Source organism: Polypterus senegalus, chromosome 7, assembly GCF_016835505.1.
Source record: "Polypterus senegalus isolate Bchr_013 chromosome 7, ASM1683550v1, whole genome shotgun sequence".
Taxonomy (NCBI): Eukaryota; Metazoa; Chordata; class Cladistia; order Polypteriformes; family Polypteridae; genus Polypterus; species Polypterus senegalus.
Genome location: NC_053160.1, coordinates 4,037,565 through 4,064,797, shown reverse-complemented (window position 1 = coordinate 4,064,797; position 27,233 = coordinate 4,037,565). Strand labels below are relative to the sequence as shown.

Genomic DNA, 27,233 nt, shown 5'->3' with positions numbered 1-27,233 from the left:
TCGAGGAGGAGGTCAAGTGCATTAGGAATGGTAAAGGGGAATTAAAAAAATACAAACAGCGAAATAACGGACACTTTAAATTCACATTCTTCTGAGGTCTTCACATGGAAGTGGAAGTGGATAACCTGCCAGCAGTAACAGGGACTACTAAGGAGAAATTGTAGAGGGAGAAGAGCTGCTCAGATTAAACAGGCTGAAATCACACAAATCACCAGGATCAGGTAATATTTACCCTCGAGTTCTTAAGGAGGTTAACAAGTGCAGATATAAACCCTTGGCGATTATTTTTAGGAAGTCGCCGTCCACTGTGAAAATTTCAGAGGACTGGTAAATGGCAAATATCATCCCGTTATATGAAAAAGGGTGACCGGGCAGATATAAGCAACTATAGGCCAGAAAGGTTAACGAGCATCACAGGAAAATTAATGGAAAGAATTATTAAAGATAAGATTGAGCAACACAAAGCAAGGACAGGAGTTATTAGGAACAGTCAGCGTGGGGTCAGAAGAGGGACATCATGTTTTACTAACAGGCTGGAATTCAATGAGGAACATTAGAACAATCTAGACGAGAACAGGCCATTCAGCCCAACAAAGCTCACCAGTCCTATCCATTTGCTTCCTCCAAGAAAACATCAAGTCGAGTTTTGAAAGTCCCTAACGTCTTACTGTCTACCACACTACTTGGTCGCTTATTCCAAGTGTCTATCGTCCTTTGTGTAAAGAAAAACTTCCTAATGTTTGTGCGAAATTTACTCTTAACAAGTTTCCAACTGTGTCCCCGTGTTCTTGATGAACTCATTTTAAAATACAAGTCTCGATCCACTGTACTAATTCCCTTCATAATTTTAAACACTTCAATCATGTCACCTCTTAATCTTCTTTTGCTTAAACTGTAAAGGCTCAGCTCTTTTAATCTTTCCTCCTAACTCATCCCCTGTAGCCCTGAATCAGCCGAGTCGCTCTTCTCTGGACCTTTTCTTGTGCTGCTATGTCCTTTTTGTAGCCTGGAGACCAAAACTGCACACAGGACTCCAGATGAGGCCTCACCAGCGCATTATAAAGGTTGAGCAGAACCTCCTGTGACTTGTACTCCACACATCAAGGCGCTATATAACCTGACATTCTGTTAGCCTTCTTAATGGCTTCTGAACACTGTTGGGAAGTTGATAGCTGATAGTCCACTATGACTCCTAAATCCTTCTCATAAGGAGGACTCTCGATTTTCCGACCGCCCATTGTGTAACAAAAGGATACGATCAAAGTGGAGCAGATGGGATTATCGATGTGGACTTTCAGCAAGCGTTTGAAGAGGTGCCACATGAGAGGGTGGGCATCAAACTAAAAGAAGTGACAGTTCAGGGTGCAGAGTGTCGATGGGGGCAGAATTGGCTCAGACACAGGAAGCAGAGGGTGACGGTGTGAGGAACCTCATCAGAATTGGCTGATGTTGAGAGTGGTGACCAGCAGGGGGCAGTGCTGGGGCTGCAGGTATTTTTTAATATTTATAAATGATTTAGATAGGAATATAAAGAACAAGTGATCTTGCGAGCCGGATCACCATCTGGGAAACGCGCCATATGGCTGTAGTGCGGTAACTGACGCTCCCTCACCATGCAGGTCATGTGCCTCATCCGGGACTCCGTGAGCAACACAAAGTCAAACCAGCGGTACCCAAGGACTTTCTGGAGAGACACAGATGAAGGAGTCCAGTCTTCGTCTCAGGTCACTGTACCAGTGCATGCTCCCCAACTTGACTTGACTTGATAAAGAACAAGCTGGGTAAGTCTGCAGATGATACCAAGATAAGTTGGAGCACTCATCCAGAAGTACAATGAGGATTAAGAAACACGCGTGTTTAAACCTCACAAATACAAGAGAAGCTCACCTTGTGTCTTACGCACCTCAACAAAACATAAGGGCCGAGACCGCGGCTGAACTCGCCATTCCTGTTAAAGGCCAAGTTCGGTCATTTTCAAGTCAAAGTTATGTTTTCCGTGTGAAACTTGTGATGTAAAATGAAGCGTTTTCAATAGATTTTTTAAAATATACTGCCAGTCCTGACAATGAAACCCATGGGGTCAATTTTCGTTACAGGCACCTTGTGATGAAATCATCAATTACGGCCTCTGTTTGTTTCACTATTAGTCTAAGAAAAATTTCCATCAGCCTGTGTTTTCGATCATCCAAACTGGCGATCAGTGCAGGACGTGGTAAGGTTGGCGTGAGCCCAGTATGTAGACCAGGTGTCCCCAACTCCGGTCCTGGAGGGCCGCAGTGGCTGCAGGTTTTCATTCTAACCCTTTTCTTAATTAGTGACCTGCTTTTGCTGCTAATGAACAATAACTATAGCACAATGTACAATTTTCTAATCCTAAGCATGGTCATGGTTGGGTCTGGAGTTTATTCTAGAAGCACAGGGAGTATGACGGGAACAATCTCCCCACTCGGTTAGGCCGCCATGTTATAACTCTGAGTTCTTACCTTGCCAGTGACCTTCCATTTGGGACAGAAAGAGCTGAGAAAAATGGCAGGTATGACCACCAGGTGAAGACTACGACACCATCTCTGCACTGGTGGCATCCTGACCTGGGCCAGCCACTTCTCCAGCTTAAGCCCAATTAGGTCTGCCAGGAGAGCCTGCCGTGCATCTGTTGGTTTGCCCCGCCATGGCAGGGGTGTCAAATTTCTTTGCTGAAGGGCCTCATGGTATCCTAATTTGGTTTCAGCCAAGCATGTCCTGAGAAGTGATCTCTTACCTTAATCTTAATAAAATTGTTCCTTAATCCGACTTCTCTGTACTTCCCAAATCAAGCAGATGAGATTAAAACACATCTGTCCGATTCAAATGTCGGTTACATTTTCTTTGATTTGCACTCCTTCATTCATTGAACTGCTGGCCGAATTTGGCGTCTTATTACCCCTAATTGCCGGAAGGCGTGTATTGTGTTTCTACGGGTTCATGGGGTGGTTTCCTGTCATAATGAATGCTGGGCGCTATATACAGACTGGTCCCTTCAGTCTGAAAATGTTTACCACCTGTGAATGTAATGCAGGGGGCACATGAGAGAGAGAGAGGTTGGTAGCCCTCGCTGGTACAGAGCGTTGCCGCACCCACCATATGAGAAACCAACTCAAGATCCCAGATTAGGACCCGAGGGCAGCCATGCAACGGGTGACACCTCAGCACCACAAGAGTTCAGATGGGATGGAACAGTGGGAGTTTTTTTATGGTGACTGGGGTGCCAATTCTGCCACAAGTGCCCAGGTGGCAGGCTGGAGAGGCCTACATGCATGGCTGGATGGAGTGCCTACCATAAAAGAGACCACTAGAGGGAGCTAGCCTTTAGTCATGTATAGCAATTACAGCACTGGTGTGACCCCTCAGAACAGGTGACAAAATACAATGCCAACAAAAACACAAAGTATATCCAGCATGTGACATCCAGGGACGTGAAAACGTATCTGCCCGCCCGCATCTTAATCTCCTATGGCCTCATACCTTTAGACAAAACGTAATGATGTCAGGCCAAGGGAGCACAGAATACAGCTTCGGAAATCAGGACCATCAAGGAGCAAAGTCAAGCCCCTTAATGTGAAAAAGGCATTGCCCCCATTGCCTTTAGGGGTAATAATCACAAACTAAACACGTCCACTAACGCGACCTCAGCCTGTCACATCGCCCGCTCATCTTCACGGCACTGCTTTCATTTAGACACTGGATTGGCAGATGTTTTTGTCATCCTTTTCTGCAGATCCCTCAAGCTCTGTCAGATTGGACGGAGACCCTTGGTGGACCATCGGTTATTTTCAGGTCATCCAGAGATGTTCGATTCAAGTCCGGGCCCTGACTGGGCAATTCAAGCACACTGCCAGAGTTGTCACTAAGCCATCCGTGAGTTGTTTATGGCCCAGTCTGAAGTAAGGTTATTATAGTTAGTTTTTAATTCTACAAGAGGACTCTGCCCCCTGCTCACTTTGCTTGCCAACCCCTGGACGGGCACTATACACGTTAGCCACTTCACAGCTCTGTCGCTCGTGTATGGGGAAGCTGATGTACAATTTAAACAGATTGGTATTTTAAGGGAATTGTTACATATGCATAATAGAACTAACTATTTTACATTACAGCGAGTAATTAACCATATTAAAAATAGTAAAACGTAATAAACTGAAAGAAAATTATGTTTCATGTTGCGTTAGAGGTATTCGCTGCGTTATACATTTTCACTCTGTTTAGATTTGAAATTAACACGCAAATACTTTTTAAATTTACACTTTTACTGTAAAATATTTGGAATTAACACTTTGTCAGTATCGCATTGAATTTTGATTCCGTGTTTGGACTTTCGTCGTGACAACGCAACGTATGACTGCCTGTGAGTGAATTCCGTTTCTTTCTCTCTAATAAATCAACAGGCTTTTTCAAATGTTTGTCCCTGTGATGTGTTAATTGTCATAGCAAAAGCTATTCTAACGGGAAACTGGAAATGTTTTACTATGAATGGCATATCACGATCTCCTTTGTACTACATTACTTTTCTTGTCGCCCGTTAAAATTGTACATGTCAGAATTCTTCGACCAATTTTGAATACAAGTAATTTTATCCTATTGCATAGCCCATCACTCAGACACAAATTACGCAATATTATGTAATTACGCAATTACATTACAATACGTCCTTCTTACTACAGTAATTCATGCGGTGGAAGACCAGACGGTGTTAACGGGTGTAGATATTCTTCATGATATTGTAAGCTGATGTTTTCATCTTCCGCACCATCACCACCAACTGTTTCAGCAGAGTCGATTGATACGCATTTAACCAATTTGCCGTCTGACCGATCAATAATTTTCACTTTAATTCATTTGACATCATCGTTTCTCAGTGCTAGGATTGCCCGTGTACTCATTTTTTCTGTTGATAACCCTTCTGGATGAAATTCTTCAATAAGATTTGGACATAATACGTCTTCACTTCAATTTCCCCTTGGGATTAATAAAGTATCTATCTATCTATCTATCTATCTATCTATCTATCTATCTATCTATCTATCTATCTATCTATCTTCTTTTATCGGGAACTTAAAGTGAGGGAAACGTAAAAAGTTATAAAAGCTGAGAGCGAGGGACAAAAGCATTCTCACCAATGAGAGGTGAGAGGACTGCTGGCGTGGGCCGTGAACCGGAAATGGCGGAGAGGAGGGCGGGACTTGAAAAAAATCTCATGGCAATAGTCTCGTCTCCTCTCAAAATTTTCTTTTCTCTCTATTAAAAAAAGAAATCTTATCTTGGGAAGAGAGACAAGAACTGATGTTCTCGGAGAGACACTCCCATGAGACGAGAGATCGCATTAGCTCAAACAAACAGAAATTGTTACTCGGTGAAATAACGGAACAGCAAAAAGAGATCGGGATTTCAACTTTAAGTCGGAGACTTGTAAATTGTCTAATTCGTGTTGCCATCAGGGAAAAGTAGTGTTGCCTCCCAATGAAGAGGCGTATCCGCGAGAATTAAAAGATTTCTTATTTGGTGAAAGTGAAAATTTCAAGCCCCAAGAGACAAGACTTTATGCAAAGAGATTTGGAAAAGTCCCGCCCACATAACCACTCAGACGGTTCAATCATCTCTCATTTGTGTGAATGCTATTGTCAGGCACAGTTCGTGTAGAGAGAAAGAAACGAGATTCACTCACGGGCAGTTATATGTTACGTTGGCACGATGTAATTCCAAACACGTCATCAAAATCTTTCGCGATCTTCACGAAAAGGAAAAAGCAAAACGAGATCGAATCTATGGACAGAGGTGATATGACAGAAGGATGGAGATACTGTTTGGCTTTAAAGTTTAAGTCGGAGACTTGTACAGGTGAAGGTCATAAAATTAGAATATCACGACAAAGTTGATTTATTTCAGTAATTCCATTCAAAAAGTGAAACTTGTATATTAGATTCATTCATTACACACAGACTGATGTATTTCAGATGTTTATTTCTTTTAATTTTGATGATTATAACTGACAACTAATGAAAGTCCCAAATTCAGTATCTCGGAAAATTACAATATCAATTAAGACCAATGCAACAAAAAGGATTTTTAGAAATGCTGGCCAACTGAAAGGTGAGAACATGAAAAGTGTGAGCAGGTACAGCACTCAATATTTAGTTGGCCTGGATTACTGCAGCAATGCCACGTGGCATGGAGTCGCTCAGTCTGTGGCACTGCTCAGGTGTTATGAGAGCCCATGTTGCTCTGATAGTGGCCTTCAGCTCTTCTGAATTGTTGGCTCTGGCGTATTTCATCTTCCTCTTCACAATAGATTTTCTATGGGGTTAAGGTCAGGCGAGTTTGCTGGCCAATCAAGAACAGGGATACCATGGTCCTTAAACCAGGTACTGGTAGCTTTGGCACTGTGTGCAGGTGCCAGGTCCTGTTGGAAAATGAAATCTGCATCTCCATAAAGTCCGTCAGCAGCAGGAAGCATGAAGTGCTCTAAAACTTCCTGGTAGACGGCTGCGTTGACCTTGGACCTCAGAAAGCACATTGGACCAACACCAGCAGATGACATGGCACCCCAAACCATCACTGACTGTGGAAACTTTACACTGGACCTCAAGCAACGTGGATTCTGTGCCTCTCCTCTCTTCCTCCAGACTCTGGGACCTTGATTTCCAAAGGAAATGCAAAATTTACTTCCATCAGAGAACATAACTTTGGACCACAGAGCAGCAGTCCAGTCGAGACACTTCTGACGCTGTCTCTTGTTCAAGAGTGGCTTGACTAGCAACTGGCGTACTGACGCTTGTGGCCAGTCGTGGCTTTGCCTCGAGAAAGGTAATCAAGGGTAGCGCAGGCGAGTCGTATTCCAAACAGGACGTATACCAAGTTGGACTTATTCCAAAGCGGACGTATACCGAGGTACCACTGTGTAAAATTGATCATAAAAATCAGACCCCGACTTATATGCCCGTTCAAAAATACAACACTTTATTTTTTTTACATCTTCTGCAAAGTAAAAGTAAAATAAAGCAAATGCGGCCCCACTTCTTTGGTTGCCACTAAGACATACCGCCCCACCCTGCCAACTGCCATATAAACATCCAGCCCCACCAAGTTAGACGCCACCCAAACATCTAGCTTCACCCAGCCACCTGTAACACAAACATTCAGCCCCGCTAAGTTGGATGTCACTCAAACATCTAGCTCCATACATGTGACACAGACATTTAGCTCCACCCAATTGGCTGCCCAATAAAACACCCAGCCACCTGTAACACAAACATTCAACCCCACTAAGTTGGATGTCACTCAAACATCTAGCTCCACCCAGCCAGCTATGACATTGCCATCCATCCCCACCCAGTTGGCTGCCACTAAAACATCTAGCCCCGCCCAGCCAGCTATGACATTGCCATCCATCCCCACCCAATTGGCTGCCACTAAAACATCTAGCCCCGCCCAGCTACCTGCATGACTAACACTCCTCCTCCTCCTTCTGTCCATTTGTTACAAATGTGTTTGGAGGAATTTCAAGTTATGAAGGAAAGGCATTTCATGGTCAGGCAGCTCTGCTCACCAACCGCCTCACCAGAGAGTAGTGAGTGACGTGTGGCACCTACAAGTGCTCGTGACAACTGTGACAAATGTAAACCATTCCTCCTGTGTATTCTAGCGTGAGTCTCCACTCTTGGGGAACCTCAGGGTCTACTGACACCTCATGGCTCCAGTCCCTTTACACTGGTCTGCCATGCCCTGTCCCATGCCAGCTTTGCTCCTTGCCCCTTTTGATGATAGACAGCCACATTTGTGAAGATGCTTTATGAAGCAAAGATTGATGTGCTGAAAGCCCGGGCACGGCTGTTCTTGGCGCCTTGCATCTCTCCACTGCGTGAGCAGCTGACTTCCATCATAATGAAATCCAATTTGCAATGCGATCGCTCGACAAGGAGCAGAAGTGGCGACCTGCTCGCCCGACTGCCTCCTCTTTGTTCTCAAGATGGGAAGCAGCTTTCAGAGCACCACCTTGGGGGGGCCGCAGAGAGGTGGGTCCACGCGCGGCGCAGGTGCCAGCTCTTTCATGTCAAGTGCCACTGATTGAGATTTCAGATTTCACAGAGCGACTCCGTCTCTCAGCGGCTACTTGATTGCTAGAAGCCACATGTGCGGCACGTCTCTCCTCCTTCTTCTGTTAATGAGCTTTTTCCACCGGGGTGGCAGGCGGTGGACATCGACTCCAAGGGATTGATTTACAAAAGGCAGGAGCTTTGCTGCCAAGGTGCATGGAAAGGAGACGCAGCTGAAAACTACGCCACGCAATGATGCCATTTGTGGAGTGGAAATTACTTAAGAGTGTCAAGTGTTTCGATATCTGAGCCCAGGGTGTCTTTAACTTTATTTTCTAGTGACCCAGTCTTGCCCTTCACAGTGTCTTTGAGGCTCAGTCCATGGTGACTATCAGGTTCTGTCCTTTGGACAATCGCCTCCGACTGTCACAGCAGGGTAATGTCATGAGACACTTCACACACACACCGTATGAGACCCTTTCCCATTTGAAATTACGGTGAGTCATGACCCAGCGCAACCTAAAAGGTGGTCTACTTGGTGGGCCCACCCATTTTTATTTATCCATATTTAGAACTCACTTCATTCCACTTAAGACCTGTGGGTGGTTGAGATGATCTCTGGAGCATGGATCTCCAGCCATAACCCCAAATCTGAAAGGAGACGGCAAGAGAAGCCTTTCAAGACAGCAGGAGCAAACTGTGGAGGGGTGATGGTGGGTGGAGCCTTTTGAAGGAAACACTGTGAATGGCACAGGAAGGGCGGAGCCTATGGCAGGAGCACAAAGTATAAGGCAGTAACCAACCAACATTTATTTGGGTGGTAAGAGGGTGCAGCCTATCCAAGTAGCAACAGGTACAGGGCAGAAAACAACTGTGGAGGGGTGATGGTGGGTGGAGCCTTTTGAAGGAAACACTGAATGGCAGGGGCGGAGACTATTGCTGGAGCACAATATATAAGGCAGTAGCCAACCAACATTTATCTGGGTGGTGAGGAGGAGGAGCCTATCAATGTAACAACAGCGACAGGTTAGCAACCAACTGTGGATGGGGTGATGATGGGCGGAGCCCTTTGAAGAAAACACTGAATGACAGGGGCGGAGCCTATGAATGTAGCAACTGGTACAGGTCAGAATAATGAAGCAGTGACTGTGGGCGGAGCCTGGGAAGAATGCAGTTGTGGATGGCACAGCCTGGACGGAGCCAATCAGTGCAACAGTCACACTTTGGGTACTGGGGCAGAACCCGTACCTGCAGCCAGCCTATCATTACAGATATATTCACAAGGAGTCTATCCCTGTAGCACTGAGCACAAGTAATGGGAGTGGGAGGGGGTGGAGTCTATCAATAAAGCAATAATCACATGGCAGAAATCAATTGTGAATGGGGTGATGGTGGGCAGAGCCTATTGAAGAAAAAAAAACTGAATAATGGGGTGGAGCCTATGGCTGTAGCACAAAGTGTAAGTCAGTAACTAAAATTCATTTGGGTGGCAAGGGGTGGAGCCTATCAATGTAGCAACAGGTAAGGGGCAGAAAAACTGTGGAGTGAGTGATGGTGGGTGGAGCCTAGGAAGAATTCAGCTGTGAATGGCACAGTCTGGGCGGAGCCAATCAATGTAGCCACAGTCTCAATTGTGCATTGGGTACTGGGGGCAGAACCTGTCCCTGCAGCCTATCGATGCAGTTATATTCACATGAAGTCAATCCCTGTAGCACTGAGCACAAGGCAGTGACTAACTTTCAGTAGGATGGCAGGGGGCGGAGCCCATCAATGCAGCAATAATCGCAGGGCAGAAACAAACTGATGGTGGGTGGAGCCTAGAAAGGAGACAACTGTGGGTGAAGTAGTAGGGGGTGGAGCCTATATTTGTACCTCAATGAGGAAGAGGGGCGGAGCCTATCAATACAGCAAAGTCACAAGGCAGGAATCAAGTCAGGACTGGTATGCCACTCAAGTGCACACCCGGGCTATTTTGCACCAAGGTGCCAATTATCCTAATTATTGGAGGGAAGCCCCTGGGGATTTCTAGGAAACGCACAACTTCCTTCACACAGGACGAGTTCCACTCAGCCTTCCCAAGTTGTGAGGGTGAAACGAGAACTCCTGGTGCACCTGTGCTTCTGTCCTTCAAAAGCCAGTAGCACAAAGAAACGTGCAGTGACATGAACTATAAAAGCTAATGAGAGCATGGCAACTTTCACCATGACCAGGCTTGGCACAAAGGTTAGTGCCATGCCAACCCCAAATGGGACGCCAGGCTTAATACACAAAGTGCTGCTAGAAAAAGCTTGGGCTCCCCTGTTTTGAATATAAAAGGTTTGCAAAATGGATGTCAGGTTTGTTTTTGTTAGGCAGAAGCCAAGACAGACGCAGAAAGGCCTCAGCTAAAATCTCGGCCTCCCCGACTTCCATTGTCTGCCCGCCGTCTGGATTGAGCGAAAAAGAGGAAATGAGACCAATTAGCGGGTCAGCAATCCCATCAATTAGCCGAGCAGACGCTCGCTGGCAACGCCGCCACTGGGAGGCGACGGTTTACTTTAGGATGTCACCGAGCCATCAGCGGCCCGCCGCCACTCAGCCACGCAGAGATTATCACACTAAAGTGGAGTCGGGTTCATCCCCAGGCTCTTCACGGTGACAGCTGTTTGGTCTTCACGGCTGCCGAGTGGGCCGCCTGTCTAACAGTCGTGTAATGGCCCTCCTGCGCACCACTGGGAACTTTGCCGGAAAGTTAAATGCCAAGAAGTACAAAAATGCACTCTCATAAAATCAGTAAAAAGTACAGCTGCAAATGATTACAAATCAAACAATCTTGAAACGGCGAGGGACGTGCCAACCCGTAAGAAACAAGAAAAAGGGCAGCCTACCGGGTTCACCAGGGCGCCCTCTTCTTCCTCGCTTTCCTGGAGGTCCTGGAGAGAAAGAGACAGCAAAAAAAAAATAAAAAATCTGTCAGTCAAGCAGTGCAGGGCACTTCCAGCAGGAAAGGCGCTATATACAGTCAAACAGACAAAGCAAGTGCAGTAAAACACACAAGCAGAGCTTCAGCTACTGTTGAATGGCACTCAGAATGAAAGGCGCTATATAATACAAGCCACATAAAATAAAAGAACATACAGAAAATCAAAACACACAACTAGAGGTTCAAACTACTGTAGCATGCTGGTCACAGTGAAAGGCGCTATATAATAAAAACCACACATAATAAAACGCTGAGGTGGATTTAGATACCGGATACTAGGAAAGAAAACACAGAAAATAAAAACAAGTGCACAAAGAAATGTGCAACATAAGAAAAAATATACAAAATAAAATATTAAACTGGGATATTGGTCAGCCCGACGTCCAGTTTATAAATTGAAAATGTGAGTAAAGACGTTTATAAACTTCTGTAGAATGCCATTAACAAAGAAAGGCGCTATATAACAAAAGAATACAAAATAATAACATACATAAAGTGTACTGGGATACTGGGCAGCTTTGACTCGTCAGAAACACATAAAATTAAACATATGATTAGAGTTTGAAGCTACTGTAGAATGCTGTTCACAATGAAAGGCGCTATATAGTCAGAAGAATACAAAACAATGTTAGACTGCAATGGGAGGCATGACAAGCAACATATAAAATACGGCAGACATTTGAAATGTTAAACTACTGTAGAATGCTGCTGAAAATGAAAGGCGCTATATAACAAAATCATCCATTCATCCATCTTCCAACCTGCTATATCCTAACTACAAGGTCATGAGGGTCTGCTGGAGCCAATCCCAGCCAACACAGGGCGCAAGGCAGGAAACAAACCCTGGGCAGGGTGCCAGCCCACCGCAGGGCAAAATTATACATTAGAAATAAAATGTTAAGCTACATTGGGGTGGTGGTGAGCAAAGAAAGTCAGCTTAGAAAATGAATGATGTAATTAGAGTTCCAAACGTCTGGGGAATGTTGCTTACATGAAAGGCACTTTATAAATAAAAAATATATAAATAATATTTCAAAGTGGACTGGGATGCTGGCTACTATGAAAGAGAGAATATAAAATAAAACATGGAGAACTGTTATAGAATGCTGTTTACAAGGAAAGGCGCTATATAACAAAATCATACAAATAAAATGCGAAACTATACTGGTGTGGTGGTCAGCAATGAAAGTCAGTTTAGAATATGAATGATGTAATTAAAGTGCCAAACATTTGAGAAATTTTGCTTACATAAAAGGCACTATATAATAAAAAAAATATTTCAGAGTGAATTTGGATACTGGCTACTTTGAACTTGAGAATATAACATAAAACTTGGAGAACTGCTATAGAATGCTGTTTACAAGGAAAGGCGCTATATAATAAAATTATACATCATAAATAAAATATTAATCCACATTGGGGTGGTGGTAATTAATGAAAATCAGTTTAGAAAATGAATTATGTAATTAAAAGTTCCAAATGTTTGGGGAATGTTGTTCACAAAAAAGGCGCTATATAATAAAAAATTACACAAAATTATGTTTCAAAGTGGATTGGGAAACTAGGCAGCTTTTACTCATCAGCAACACATAAAATTAAACATCAACAACAACAACATTTATTTCTATAGCACATTTTCATACAAACAGTAGCTCAAAGTGCTTTACATAAGAAAGGATAGAAAAATAAAAGACAGTAAGAAAATAAAATAAGTCAAAATTAATTAACATAGAATAAGAGTAAGGTCCAATGGCCAGGGGGGGACAGAAAAAACAAAAAAAAACTCCAGACGGCTGGAGAAAAAAATAATAAAAAATAACATAATCAGAGTTTCAAGATACTGAAGAATGCTGTTCACAATGAAAGGCGCTATATAATAAGAAGCACACAAAACATAATGTTTGACTGCAATGGACAGCATGAAAGGCAACATATAAAATACAGAGGACACAGCCGACTATACTTCATTAGAAGGCTGGCGTCCTTCAACATCTGCAATAAGATGCTGCAGATGTTCTATCAGACGGTTGTGGCGCCCTCTTCTACACGGTGGTGTGCTGGGGAGGCAGCATAAAGAAGAGGGACGCCTCACGCCGGGACAAACTGGTGAGGAAGACAGGCTCTATTGTAGACACAGAGCTGGACAGTTTGACATCCGTGGCAGAGCGACGGGCGCTGAGCAGACTCCTGTCAATCATGGAGAATCCACGGCATCCACTGAACAGGATCATCTCAGGACAGAGGAGCAGCTTCAGCGACAGACAGACTGACAGACTGAGGAGACCCCACACTATGCGACTCTTCAATTCCACCCCTGGGGGGTAAACGTTAATATTGTACAAAGTTATTGTCTGTTATACCTGCATTGTTATCACTCTGATATTTAATATTGTTCTTTATCAGTATGCTGCTGCTGGAGTATGGGAATTAATAAAGTATCTCACTATCTATCTATCTATCTATCTATCTATCTATCTATCTATCTATCTATTATATAGTGCCTTTCACATCTATTCATCTATCTATCTATCTATTATATAGTTCCTTTCACATCTATCTACCTATCTATCTATCCATTATATAGTGCCTTTCACATCTATCTATCTATCTATATTATATAGTGCCTTTCACATCTATCTATCTACCTATCTATCTATCCATTATATAGTGCCTTTCACATCTATCTATCTATATTATATAGTGCCTTTCACATCTATCTATCTATCTATATTATATAGTGCCTTTCACATCTATCCATCTACCTATCTATCTATATTATATAGTGCCTTTCACATCTATCTATCTATCTATCACACATTTGAAATGTTAAACTACTGTAGAATGCTGTTCACAATGAAAGGCGCTATGTAATAAAAATATACAAAATAAAATTTCAAAGTGGATTGGGATACTGGCTGCTATGAAAGAGAGAATATAACACAAAACATGGAGAAATACTCCAGAATGCTGTTTACAAGGAAAGGTGCTATATAATAAAATTATACATTATAAAAAATATATTAATCCACATTGGGGTGGTGGTCATTACTGAAAGTCAGTTTAGAATATGAATGATGTAATTAGAGTTCCAAATGTCTGGAAAATGTTGTTCACAAGAAAGGCGCTATATAATAAAATCATATTTCAAAGTGGACTGGGACACCAGTCAGCCTATGAGATGATATTGTTGTTTTAAACTACTGTAGAACGCTGTTCACAATAAAAGGCGCTATATACAAATAGAACAATTCAAGTTTTAAAGTGCATACGATGAATGATTACTAAAGTTTTACGGTGGGCTGCTGCCTCCCCAACATGGCATCTTGGGTTCAAATCGTGTGTTTGGTCGTTTTCTGTGTCGAGGGGTAATGAGGTGCCGTACCGGAAAGGTGCTATAAAAGATTTGTACTAAAATCCCCTTCTCTGCCTTCACTGACTCGCTTCCATGTCAGAAGTCACAATGCTCTTGTGATTTGTAGGCTGCTTTGGAGACAGTCGAACTGAAAGCCATTCTGTGACACTGACAGACCAGCCTGTCTCGACTATGAAAGGCACTATAAAGGGGTGGTGCTAAGGCCAACACCGTCACTGGCTGCCTGTTTGAAATCTGGGCTGTCATCTTAGTGCCTCTTAACTTTGATTTCTGCTCCTTTAAAACTGTGACTGTTTCTGAGTCTTTCAAAAAAAAGATTTGATCACGAAAAATGAAAGGCACTATATTGGACCTGTTCAACTCCCATCAATGGGTGACTCTGTCACCTCGAGAGATTCACACCACAACAATAACTTTATTAACTCTCAAGAGCCTTAGCCTGGTTAGCATTACTGTGTGCAAGGCGCTATATATGACAAAATCATCCTCCGCCTGTGCCTCACTGTGTGACCCTGAGCGATTCACTTGACCAAGTCACATGCTGCACAAAAACAGAAAAGTCTTCCATTGTACTCGTGATACCATTGTGAAAGGCACTATAAACGGGCTGAGCTAGAGCTGCCATCGTTACAAAGTGCCTGACTGCCTGTTTGATCGTTGGCCGATTTGTTACAAATTAAAACAGACTTTAAGATTTGGACTTTGTTGTGCCTTTCAAAAAAGATTTGATAAAAAAGAAAGGCACGACACTCAAACAGTTCAAGTTGACCGGCGCCTCAATTTGTGACCCCGAGAGATTCACTTAACTGAGTTTTAGTGTGCAGCATCATTTAATACTCATATAGCGCCCCCCTTGAGACCGGCCACACTATGAAAGGCGCTATAAAGGTCAGTTTTACAGATCCCTCCCTTGCCGAGTCATCATTAATTGCCTGTTTGGTCTTCAGTCACTTCCAATGTCAATTCTCACAGTTTCTTACAATTTGTAGGTTTCTTTGGAGTCGGTCCAATTGAAAGCCTTTCTATTATATTAATGAAACACTTTAGACTGTTTTCACTATGAAAGGCGCTATAAAATGTTTGTGCTATAGCCCACCATCACCAGCTGCCTATCTGATAATGAGAAGTGACCTCCCATTCTATTACTTACAATTTAAACACACTACTTTGTAGGTTGCTTTGGAACCCCTATGGAACCCCCATTGGAACCTCTAATGATATAACGTCTTGTCTATGAAAGGCACTATAAAATGTTTGTGCTATAGCCCACAATCACCAACTGCCTATCTGATAATTCTATTACTTACAATTTAAACACACTACTTTGTAGGTTGCTTTGGAACCCCTATTCTAATGATATAATGCCTTGTCTATGAAAGGCGCTATAAACGGTTTGTTTTATAGTTAAGCCCAGTCATCATTAATTGCCTATTCGGTCTTCAGTCACTTCCAATGTCAATTCTCACAATTTCTTGTAATTTGTAGGTTGCTTTGGAGTCGGTCCAAATGAAAGCCATTCTATTACATTACATTAATAGACACAGACAATTTGAGACTGTCCTTCACTATGAAAGGCGCTATACAATGTTTGTGCTATAGCCCTCCATCACCAGCCGCCTTTCTGATAATGAAAAGTCACTTCCCATGCCATTTCATACAATTTACAGTAGAAACACTGCTTTGTAGGTTGCTTTGGAACCCCTATTCTAGTGATATAACATCTTCTCTATGAAAAGCGCAATAAATGGTCTGGGCTGAATCTGCCATCACAAATGGTCAGCTGCCTCCTACGCCAACACCCACAATTTCAACTCACTACTCCTGTACTTCGTAGGTTGTTTCGCAATCAGCAGCGCAGTAGCAGTGGTGGCCACCAGAGGGCAGCAGTGCATGTCATTCAAGGGTCCCTCTGACATCTATGAAGTGTGAAGGCCAAATGGTGGACTGCAGCAAAGACCCCTCGTGATAAAATGGAAGAGAATTCTATTGGCTGCGAGAGGACCTCAGGGGTACAGCTTGGGATCAACTTTACCTGAGGCTGTGCTCCTGCCGCTTGTCTCCAGGGGTGGGGCAGTGTGGGTGAGATTAGAGAAGTTGGACCCAAACAGGTGAGGTGGGCAACATTCTACATGGCGTCCATAACACCAGAACTGTAGAACATCCACCCCGACCACAGAGTCGGTCTGGTGAAGCGTGCCCACCTCAGACCTGCATAGATGCGAATGCCCCCTTCTATGTGCCGCAAAAAGCCCAGCCTGTTTGTGACGCCCCTCACATATTTATTTTTCCTTTCCTCACCAAAGGAATTTGTTACATCAGCCAAAAAAGCCTTTCAGTTTGTCCACAACCTCACAGTCGGGCCAGCAAGTAAGCTGTAAACATTATGTGCAAGTACAAACTGGCAGAGTGCCCACCGTGCCCACATAACCTAGGAGGCAGGGTGCCACGGCCTTGATGTTACCGCAGATTTCCTCCCAAGCTCCAATGGGTGCCTTGTTCTGTCCGCACTTGCACAGGGAAACCCCCAGGTGGCGCTTGGCCAAGACTTGTGACCTCTCGGGAACTCGGGCAGTAGTGAAAGGGGCACTTTTGTGACGGACTGACAAAAAGTGGCTGCGGACCACCTTCTGTGAACCTTTGAAGTTTTCAGCCAGGTTACACTGGAGAAGGAAAGGCTGCTGTCACACACTCAGTCCGGAAAATCAAAAAGTAGTGGCACTAGGTGGCAGTGGTGGGCACTGGAAAGAATGTCTGACCAGCTCTGGTCAATCCTGTCAGAAGGGGGGCATCCAGGAGTGAAGACCCGGTAGGACCAGTGGAGGAAGAGTGAAGGGACTTTTAAATGGCTCACTGTGGCGTAGTGGTAAAGGCTTTGGAGTTTAGCCACTGCTACTGGCACTGTGTCACCCTGAGCAAGTCACTTCACCTGCCTGTTCTCCAATTGGAAAAACAAAAAGAAACGAGCCCACTGTATCTCAAATGCTGTTAAGTCGGCGTCAGCCAAATAAAATAATAAAACGTAGCCTGCCATCCACTGGAATGTTTTTTGTAATACAAGCAGTAATAAAATGTATTGCATTTGGCATTCTAACAGGTGGTACATCACTAACATTAGCGCTGCTTTTACAAATCCCATACCAAATAGCATATAACAATGAAACATGACTTGCATTTGTCATTCCAACAGACGGCACATCAGAAACTTTAATACCGTTTTTATGAACCCCATACTGTGTAACCGACACAAATGCATTGCATGTGGCATTCTAACAGATGGCATTTCACAAACATCAACACTGCTTTATTAAGCCCCAATGCAAATGGCATATGATAGAGGCATACGCATTGCATTTTACATTTCAACAGATGGTGCATCACAAGCTTTAACTGTGCCTTTACAAACTCCAAACCAATAGGCATATGGAAGAGACATATGAATTGCACCTGGCATTCCAACAGATGGTGCATCACAAGCTTTAACGCAGTTTTTATTACTGCCATAGCAAATGGCAAATAACAGAGATATAGGCATTGCATGTCTTTCCAACAGATGGTGCATCATAAACTTTAACACTGCCTTTACAAACTCCCTACTAATAGGCATATGGAAGAAAAAATGCATTGCATTTGTCATTTCTACAGATGGCGCATCACATACTTTTAATACTGCTTTAGTGAACCCCATACCAAAATGAAATATAACAGAGACAAATGCATTACAACAGATGGTACATCACAAACATTAACACTGCTTAATTAATTAGTCCCAATGCAAATGGAATATAATAGAGACATGCATTGCATTTTACATTTCAACAGATGGTGCATCACAAACTTTAACTGTGCCTTCATGAACTCCATACCAAATAGACATATAACAGAGACATATGCATTACATTTGGCATTCTAACAGCTGGCGCATCACAAACATTAACGCTGGTTTTATTACTGCCATAGCAAATGGCAAATAACAGAGATATAGCCATTGCATGTCTTTTCAACAGATGGTGCATCGCAAACTTTAACTGTGCCTTTACAAACTCAATTCAAATAAGCGTATAGAAGCAACATATAATCTGCATTTGTCATTCTAACAGGTGGCACATCACAAACATTAATACTGCTTTAATTAGTCCCAATGCAAATGGCATAATAGAGACATAGCCATTGCATGTCATTCCAACAGATGGTGCATCACAAACTTTAACTGTGCCTTTACAAACTCCATACCAATAGACATATAACAGAGACATATGCATTGTATTTGGCATTCTAACAGCTGGCGCATCACAAACATTAACGCTGGTTTTATTACTGCCATAGCAAATGGCAAATAACAGAGACATAGCCATTGCATGTCATTACAAAAGATGGTGCATCACAAACTTTAACACTGCCTTTACAAACTCCATACCAATAGGCATACGGAAGAAAAAAATGCATTGCATTCTACTGATGGCGTATCACAGACTTTTAATACTGCTTTAGTGAACCCCATACCCAACTGAAATATAACAGAGACAAATGCATTACATTTTGTATTCTAACAGATGGTGCATCACAAACATTAACACTGCTTAATTAATTAGTCCCAATGCAAATGGAATATAACAGAGACATTGCATTTTACATTTCAACAGATGGCACATCATAAACCTTAACACTGCCTTCATGAACTCCATACCAATAGACATATAACAGAGACATAGGCATTACATTTGGCCTTCTAACAGGTGGCGCATCACAAACATTAACGCTGGTTTTACGAATGCCGTACGACATATCATATAACAGAGAGCTATGCATTGTGTGGTGCACAGCAAACGTTAACGTCGATTATTTAGATTTCCACCCGTCTCAGATGAGCAGCGTAGCTAGTTTTTAATACATCTGCAAACCTTTCTAAAATCCTGTTTTTGTTTTGGGGTACTGAGTGTTGATTCATTAGGAGGAAAAAATGAGTGAGCTGATTTGAGCACAAGGCTGTAACGTAACAAAATGAAGGGGTCTGAAGCCTTTCTGAAGTCTTTGAATGAACAAAACCTGAGGGCCAGCATGTAAGGTGGCCTCGTATGTAACACGAGTGGCGAAAGGAAACGGCGATCTGCTCAACGTGGGACACGTGACGTGATCCTTGTGACGTCAGATTTGAGGAGACGGGCAGCTTGAATGACTGGAAATCAGAGGCCACCACCTCGTTCTTGCGATGTCCCAACAAAATTATACAACGAGGGCAAGAAGAAGACGACGCTCAGAAACACGTAGGAGCGAAGATCACAGAGAACGATGAAGAGCCGATTATCGCAGGACGTCACAAAGTCACCATCTACCGGTTCAGATCTCGGCTCCTTCCTTACCTTGCCGTGTTCGATGAATCGCTTTACTCAAGTTGAATTCTTACTTCTTTCAAATGAGTAAGTCCTTGACATGCTGCCAGTTTAGGTTAAATGAAAAACTCGCCAGCATTTCCAGCTGTTTCATTTGCAATAACTGCCTTGGGAAAAGCAAAGCAAATTAATTCAATTTGTGTTTTGTGGCCCATTGGAGATCTTTTGCCCGTCACCACAGTAAGCAACTGTAATTTTCAATGTCACCCCCACAGATGGTGAGTGAACGTTCCAACTTTGCTTTATTTGCATTCAATTATGCACATTAAGTTATTTAGGTTGTGAACGTTAAAGTGATTCAGGAGTCCAAGTCCATGTGAAATTCCTTGAAGTTGCAAAAGCACAAACTCAAAAACACTTCCAATAATCACCCACTAGAGGGGGAAAATGCAGTCAAAACCCCAGCTAGAAACTCAAAGGGGCCAAAAAAATAAATCTTTATAAAATAAAAGGAGTGATGGACGGCCGGCCCGACACACCCAGGACGCTAGATGGCGACTTCCCTGCAGCGTAGCACTGCCCCAGATCCCCGCAGGGCACTATGGGAGATGGAGTTCGGCTTCACAGCCCTGCTGGGTACCGTGGGTGCCGCTGCAGGGAGAAACGGGGATTTCTGTTTCCCATAATGCCCGGAAGAACTCCCAAGTCATGGGGACGGACGGACAGAAGTACTTGCGAGCCGAAGGAAAAAAAATCCATGTCTCCATCTGACCCAGAAGTGCTAGTGCGTCACGTGAGTGGAGGAACAGAAGCACTTCCGGGTCAAGGGCTATAAAAAGGACAGCTGGAGACCCAGCAAGGAAGCCAGAGTTGGGAGGGAGCGTGGCGGAGCTGCTGGGAGGAAAGACGGGGAGAATGATTGTGTTACTTTCTAGTGTATTTGGTGGATGTGGTGTTTTGGAGGCCCTTTTGAAAAAGAAAAGGATTAAAAATCTTCGTAGTGCTTTTAGACTTGTGTCCAGAGCATCTGTCTGTTGGGTTTCACGGGGCAACAGCGCCCTCTAATGTCCACAAAGGTTTATTGATCAAAGGCTCTTCAATACATGAAGCCCCGAAGCGCTGGCAGCAAACAAAGTCCCGATACGGAATCCCGAGACGCAGTCGACAAACAGAGCAGCGGGCCGAAACAACAGCATAAAGCACAGCAATGACAAGAACTCTCCAATCGAAAGAGTGTTCAAAATGAACTCTGGGAGGTCCCTCCCTTAAACTGGGGTGGAGGGCAGTGATTGGCAGCTGGCCCCACCCCCTTGGGGAACCACCCACGAAACACAAGGGACACGACACCTAAGGCCTAAAGTCCGGGGCTGTGGAGGCGAGGAGTCGGAGAGACAATTTTGGGAACCTGGAATCGGGGTCGTGGTCAGAAAAAAACGTACAGCCTGATACTCCTAATAAATTTAAATTGTAATGGGGAAAAAAAAAAAAAGTACAGCAAGTTCAAATGTCCCATCTTACAAACAACAGTCCTAATGAAGTACTTCTCTGATGGAAGAATAACGCCCAGTGCCAAGTTGTGTTACTACTGGCATGAAGTTCAGCCGAGCGATCATACAACCTGACATTCACATGTTGTAATCTGGATTATGGAACATTACAAACAAAAAGTGCTTTCATTTCATTTCGTTCCTAACGTGTTTAACACAATCATGTGAGTGTAAACAAGTGTAGTGATGGAGGTGTGTGTGTGTGTGTGTGTGTATTCAGGGGTTTAAACTGGCGTCCTAGCCAGTAGTTCTGTAGTTAAATGACGACGTGTGTGTTGTCTTCCTTTAATCCACATGCAAAATACATTCAGTCAGTCATCCAACCCGCTATAACCTAACACAGGGTCACAGGGTCTGCTGGAGCCAATCACAGCCAACACAGAGGGCAAGGCAGGAACAAATCCTGGGCAGGGTGCCAGCCCACCGCAGGGCACACACACAAACTCACCCACCAGGGACAATTTTAGGATGGCCAATGCACCTCACCTGTATGTCTTTGGACTGTGGGAGGAAAGCCACGCAGACCCGGGGAGAACATGCAAACTCCACCGCAGGAAGGACCTGCGAAGCGAACCCAAGTCTCCTTACTGCGAGGCAGCAGCGCTACCCACTGCGCCACCGTGGTGGAAAATACATTAGCACATTAAATACAGAGGAGTCGGAAGAACCGGAAACTAAGGAGTTGGAGTCGAAGGATTTATCTACTGACTCCACAGCCCTTTTACTTAATCTCCACGCACATAATGAACAAAAGAAACGTCAATACAAAGAAATGACATAAAGTTAGGCACAACGGACCACAAACACGACTTTGAACCCCAGCCAGAGACAAAATGCTGGCTGAAACACAACACCTCCGTTGTCAACTGGGTAGAGTCCATCAATCCATCCATTTATCAAAACCCACGTATCCTGAGCAGCACCTCATGGCAGCTGGCAACTATCCCAAGAATCATCCGGAACAACGCAGGAAAACAGCTGGACAGGACGCCAGTCCATTGAAGGGTGAACACACTGTGGAGCCCAGCCGGGACGCCCAGGAGGACCGGAGGAGGGCTTGTGCCTCCTCCAGACCACGAGTTGTGTTGGGGGCCACGGGCAGAGGGTTTGGAAGGCCAACCCTGTAGGAGCCCAGAAGTGCTGGGGGAAGAAGAATGGGGACATCCCGGAGGGCTTCTTCCAGGTGCGCAGCCGGCACTTTCGCCACACGGGGGCGTGTCCATGGAGGAGTGCTGAGAAGCAGCTGAAGACCATCCGGGTGGGTATGGAAGGGGCCGCCTCCCTGCATTCGAGAGCGGACGTCGGGTGGAAGAGGACGGAGCTGGAGAGAGGACTGGCACTAGTGACTGTGTGAGAGGCCTGGACTTTTGGGGAATCGGTGCTGGAGGCACTGGAAATATTGTAAATAGTTTTGTGTGAATAAACGTGTGCTGGGTGAACAAACGATGTCCGTCTGTCTGTGTCCGGGTCCAGTTCCACAACACGCACACACACACACACACACACCCCATACGCCACATTAGGTCAGCATCTTACATAAGGCACAGACACTGATAGGCTCCATTTATTACAACACCAGTCATGGCGCCCTGCACGATAACACAGAGCCGTGAGTTCACTTGCCTCGAGCATTCCCAGTTTTCCTCCTTTTTCTTTCTCTGTACTTTTAGCGTTCATTTGCTCAGAGGTTGATGCGCTTCAGTATTCAGTAATACCTCTCAGTTAACCAACAATGTTTAGTTCTTCATGTGAAGTAAACAACATCCATCTGCTTTTTCCATCCCCTAACTTGGCCCTGTGATGCAACTACTGGTTGTATCCTGGGAGCCTCTTGGACCATCTACCGCCAATAAATACCCGAGGGATGAGCCAGCAAATGAGGACATAATCTGCCTCAAAAACGAACTGAGATATGAAGAGGTAGGGGAAGTGACAGCGAAGTTGGTAGGGATAAGAATGGCACCCGTGCGAAAGCAGTACGGCCGCCCTGCCGAGAGCCGATTCTACAATAAAACAAAATAATTAAAAATAAAAAGAGGACAAGCCTTGGAGGTCAATCATCACCACGAAAGTGAAAGTATACGTGTCCCAAATGTCAGGTCAGTAAGTCAAACGGTTTGCGAGCCACAGGTGATTTCAAATGCTGGACAGACAAACGGTCCGCCACAGTGGCGTATTGCATAAGAACATCAGAAAAGTTGGGACAAGATCAGGCCGTTCAGCCCAACCAGCCAGTCCATCCTATGCACCAAAATAACACTGAGCTGAGAGTGGCAGGTCCCTAATGTCCTGCGCTTCTTCGTCATTTGTTCCGTATGTCTGTGGTTCTCTCGTGAAGAAAAACGTTCCAACATTTGCACAAAATCTGCCCTGAACGGGATTTGCAACTGTGCCAGTGTTCTTGTTGCAGAATTTATTGCAAAGTAACAGCCGGGATTCCTCTCTGGTAATTCCCTTCCTAATTTTAAAGCCTTCATTGATGTCACCTCTGTGTGTTTAAACTGAAAAGGCTCGGCTCCTTCTGACAGTCCTCTTTATTCACACCTCACACTCAGCCTGGACGTACTGCGTCGGTCTTCCTCTAGTGCTGCTGTGTCTTTTATGCTATTCAGTTATCGGCTGCCAGGCCAGATCAGGTCAGGTCAGGTCAGGTGTGGTGCCCGGCCGGGACGCCCCTTTGTCACTAGATCCAGGGAAGCAGCCATGGGAGCCACGCTATGTCCCTCGGAACCTTTGTTGGCAGCCCCCGGTTGCGTCAGGGCCGCTTTCGGGGAACACCGGAGTTCATCTTGGTTGGGTTCTGTGGCCTCCGCCAGGGGAAGCTGCATAGAGCTGCACGGCCTAATGAGCCCGTCTGGGTGGGAGCGCAGCCGGGTGGGCTATAAGAGGAGCCTGCAGCCACTACTCAGTCGGAAGGAGGTGGACGAAGCTGCCCTGGGAGGACTGGAGGAAAGAAGAGTGTGATTTACTGTACTTTTGTGTTTGGGACGGTGTAATGCCTGCGGGACAGGGGGAAGACGTGCGCCCTCAGGGGAAGAAAATAAAGGCTTTTTTTGTTCATTTTGCCCGTGCCTCTGGGGTCAGTCTGTGTCGGCGCCAATAAAGCACTAAACACCACGCAGGTCAGGTCAGGTCGGGGAGCCTGCATTGGTACAGCACCTTGCCACACCCACCACACGACAAAACACCTCAGGATCCCATCTGGCATGAGGCGGGCATGCAATCCAGTCCCATGATCTGGAAATGACCCTCCACCAGCCAGGTGTTACGTGGGAGTCCCCTTGGCCTGGTCCAGCCACTCAACAATGAGGGTCCTGTGAGCCGGATCAGCCCTCAGGTAATTGTGCCACATGACCGTAGTGTCGTAACTGACGCTCCCTCACCATGCAGGTCATGTGCCTCATTCGGGACCCTGTGAGCAACACAAAGTCACACCAGCGGGACCCAAGGACCCTCCACATGAAGAAGTGCAGTCTTCATCTCAGGTCACTGATAGCGTCCATGTCTCACAAACAGGACTCTGAAGACTCGGATCACACCACTGGATATCACTAAACCCTGGTGGTTTGTAGTGAAGGCCAACAAAAATTTGCAATCTCATGTTTACATGCTGAGCGAGAGAAAAACGTTTATGATAAAATAGAAGCTGACAAGGTCCAGTGCTGTACAATGACCATGGACACGGTCCTCAAATTACCCGTCTGTTATCCATTGGTATGCTCAAGATGTGCAAAACGCATACTTCGCTTGCCTAATTATTATTATTATTATTATTATTAACACAGGTGGCACAGTTGGTAGTGCTGCTTCCTCACAATAAGACCACCAAGCTTGGTGTCCAGGGTCCTCCCTGCGTGGAGTTGGCATGTTCTCCCCGTGTCTGATCGAGTTTCCTCCCACAGTCCAAAGACGGGCCGGTTAGGTGAACTGGCGGACCTAAGATGGCCCGTGTGTGATGTGCATTTGCCCTGCGATGGACTGGCACCCTGTCCAGGGTTTGTTCCTGTTTTGCACCCTTATGCTCGCTAGGATAGGCTCTGGCAGACCCCCATGACCCTGTGCAGAGCTTATGCAGGTTACAAAATGACTGACTGACTAACGGTTACATCCGGAAACAGAAGAGCAAATCTTAAGCAGGAAGACACATTCTCATAACGGCATACTTCTGAATTCGAGTCATGGACTGTCACCGTGTAGCACTCACGCCGGTCACCACGAAGTGCTTCCAGGAAGGCTGGTTTTGAATACTGGAATTCTCACATCACGTGACCCCTTCTCCAGTTTGCCAATCGCTCACACCGCTCCACTGGGGGATGCCATGTCATCTGCTCTTCATCCCATCTGGACTAAAGGGACCCCTTGGGCTAGGATGCCCCTCCTTCCCTTCAGTTCAGCATTCAACACCATCAGCCCTCAGGAGCTCACAGGGAAGTTGGTCTGCTTAGGTCGTCTAATTGTATCCTGGACACCCCGACTGTCAATGTTGGAAACGCCATCTCTGGGACCATCACGCTGGGCGATGGTAAGTTGTGCACTCGGCCCACCTCTGTTCATCCTGCTGACTCAACCCATCATTGAGTCTGCAGGGGACACAATGGTGCTGAAGAAAGGATCAGGAGATTGACGTTGCCTCTTAACATGGACAAGATGAAAGAGTTGACTTCAGGGAGGACCAGGCTTGTCCACATCTCATTGAAGACCCTGTGGTGGAATTGGTCAAGATGACCTGACTTGGACCAATGAACACCACCTCCACAGCCAGGAATGCGCAGCAGCATCTCCACTTCCTTCAGTGGTCTACCTGCCCCCATTCTCACCCGCATCCTACTGGGGTACCACCGAGAGCGTTCTGCGCCACGGTCTGCTTTGGGAACAGCAGCATCTCTGACCAGAAGTTCCTACAGCGGATTGTGCACACGGCACAAAAGATTGTTGAGACGTCCAATAAGGACAACTTCGTAAAGCGTTGCATCTCTAAAGTCTACAGCCCGAGTTTTGGTTTATAGTCGAGCCAATCAGGGATCCATAACAACTCCTCTTCCTAGCATTAGTCCCACGCGACCTTGTCTGCAACATCTCCTCCATCTGGCGCGACCCAATGCATCCTCCGGCGAGTTTCATGTCCTCCTTGATGCGATCCATCCAACGTTTCTTCGGTCTCCTTCATGGGTGTCTGCCTTGGGGGGCTCAGGAGGTGCAGTGCCATTCTGGTCAATAGCAGGTGACACACCCATACCATCCTCCATCAGGCGCAATCCACGACGTCCTCTCGGGCAACACCAGCGAGTTTCATGTCCTCCTTGATCCGGTCCATCCAACATTTCTTCAGTCTAACCTGGCGGGCATCTGCCTTTTTTAGGAGGGGCAGTGCCATTCTGCTCACTGAGTTCTCATCACCACGGGCAACATGCCCATACCATCGTAGCCTTCCCCCACATATCTTTTCCATGATTGGTGCAACCCCCATCCATTTTTCCGGACGTCAGTGTTCATAACATGTTCCCATCTCGTCAAACCAAGGAAGGCACATACCCTGGCATCTGTGTTTCCATCGCACTAAGGGCCCATTCGTGCTTGGCAGTAGCTGTCCAGCACTTTGAGCTATAGGGGGCAACTGGGCGCACTACCGTTTTGTATATCTTGGACTTGAGACGGTCTGGCATGCGCGGGTCACAGAGGACTCCGGTGATGCAGCGTTGATCCTCGCACAGACGCCAGGGAGCAGGTTGCTGTCACTGCCGAGCCGAGATACTTGAAGTCAGTGACCTTCTTCAGGCCTTTGCTGCCAATGAGGATGATGCCATCGGTCTGCCAGCCACACTCCATGTACTCAGTTTTCTTGATGTTAAGCCGCATACCACTGGCATCCAATCGAGTCTTCCACTGCTGCGTTAGCCACTTCAGATCTTCACGGCCTTCATCCACAAGGAATACGTCATCAGTGTAGAGGAGCGACCATGG

General features: G+C 45.3%; 1 protein-coding gene across 1 annotated transcript in view; it reads right to left on the bottom strand.

Annotated features, from left to right (window-relative positions):
* Positions 1–27,233, bottom strand: part of LOC120532231 (collagen alpha-1(XXV) chain-like) — a 632,315-nt gene that overhangs the window by 279,410 nt on the left and 325,672 nt on the right. Inside the window, exon 3 of the mRNA XM_039758080.1 lies at positions 10,931–10,975. Coding sequence (XP_039614014.1) covers positions 10,931–10,975 — 45 coding nt within the window. The remainder of the gene's footprint in view (positions 1–10,930; positions 10,976–27,233) is intronic.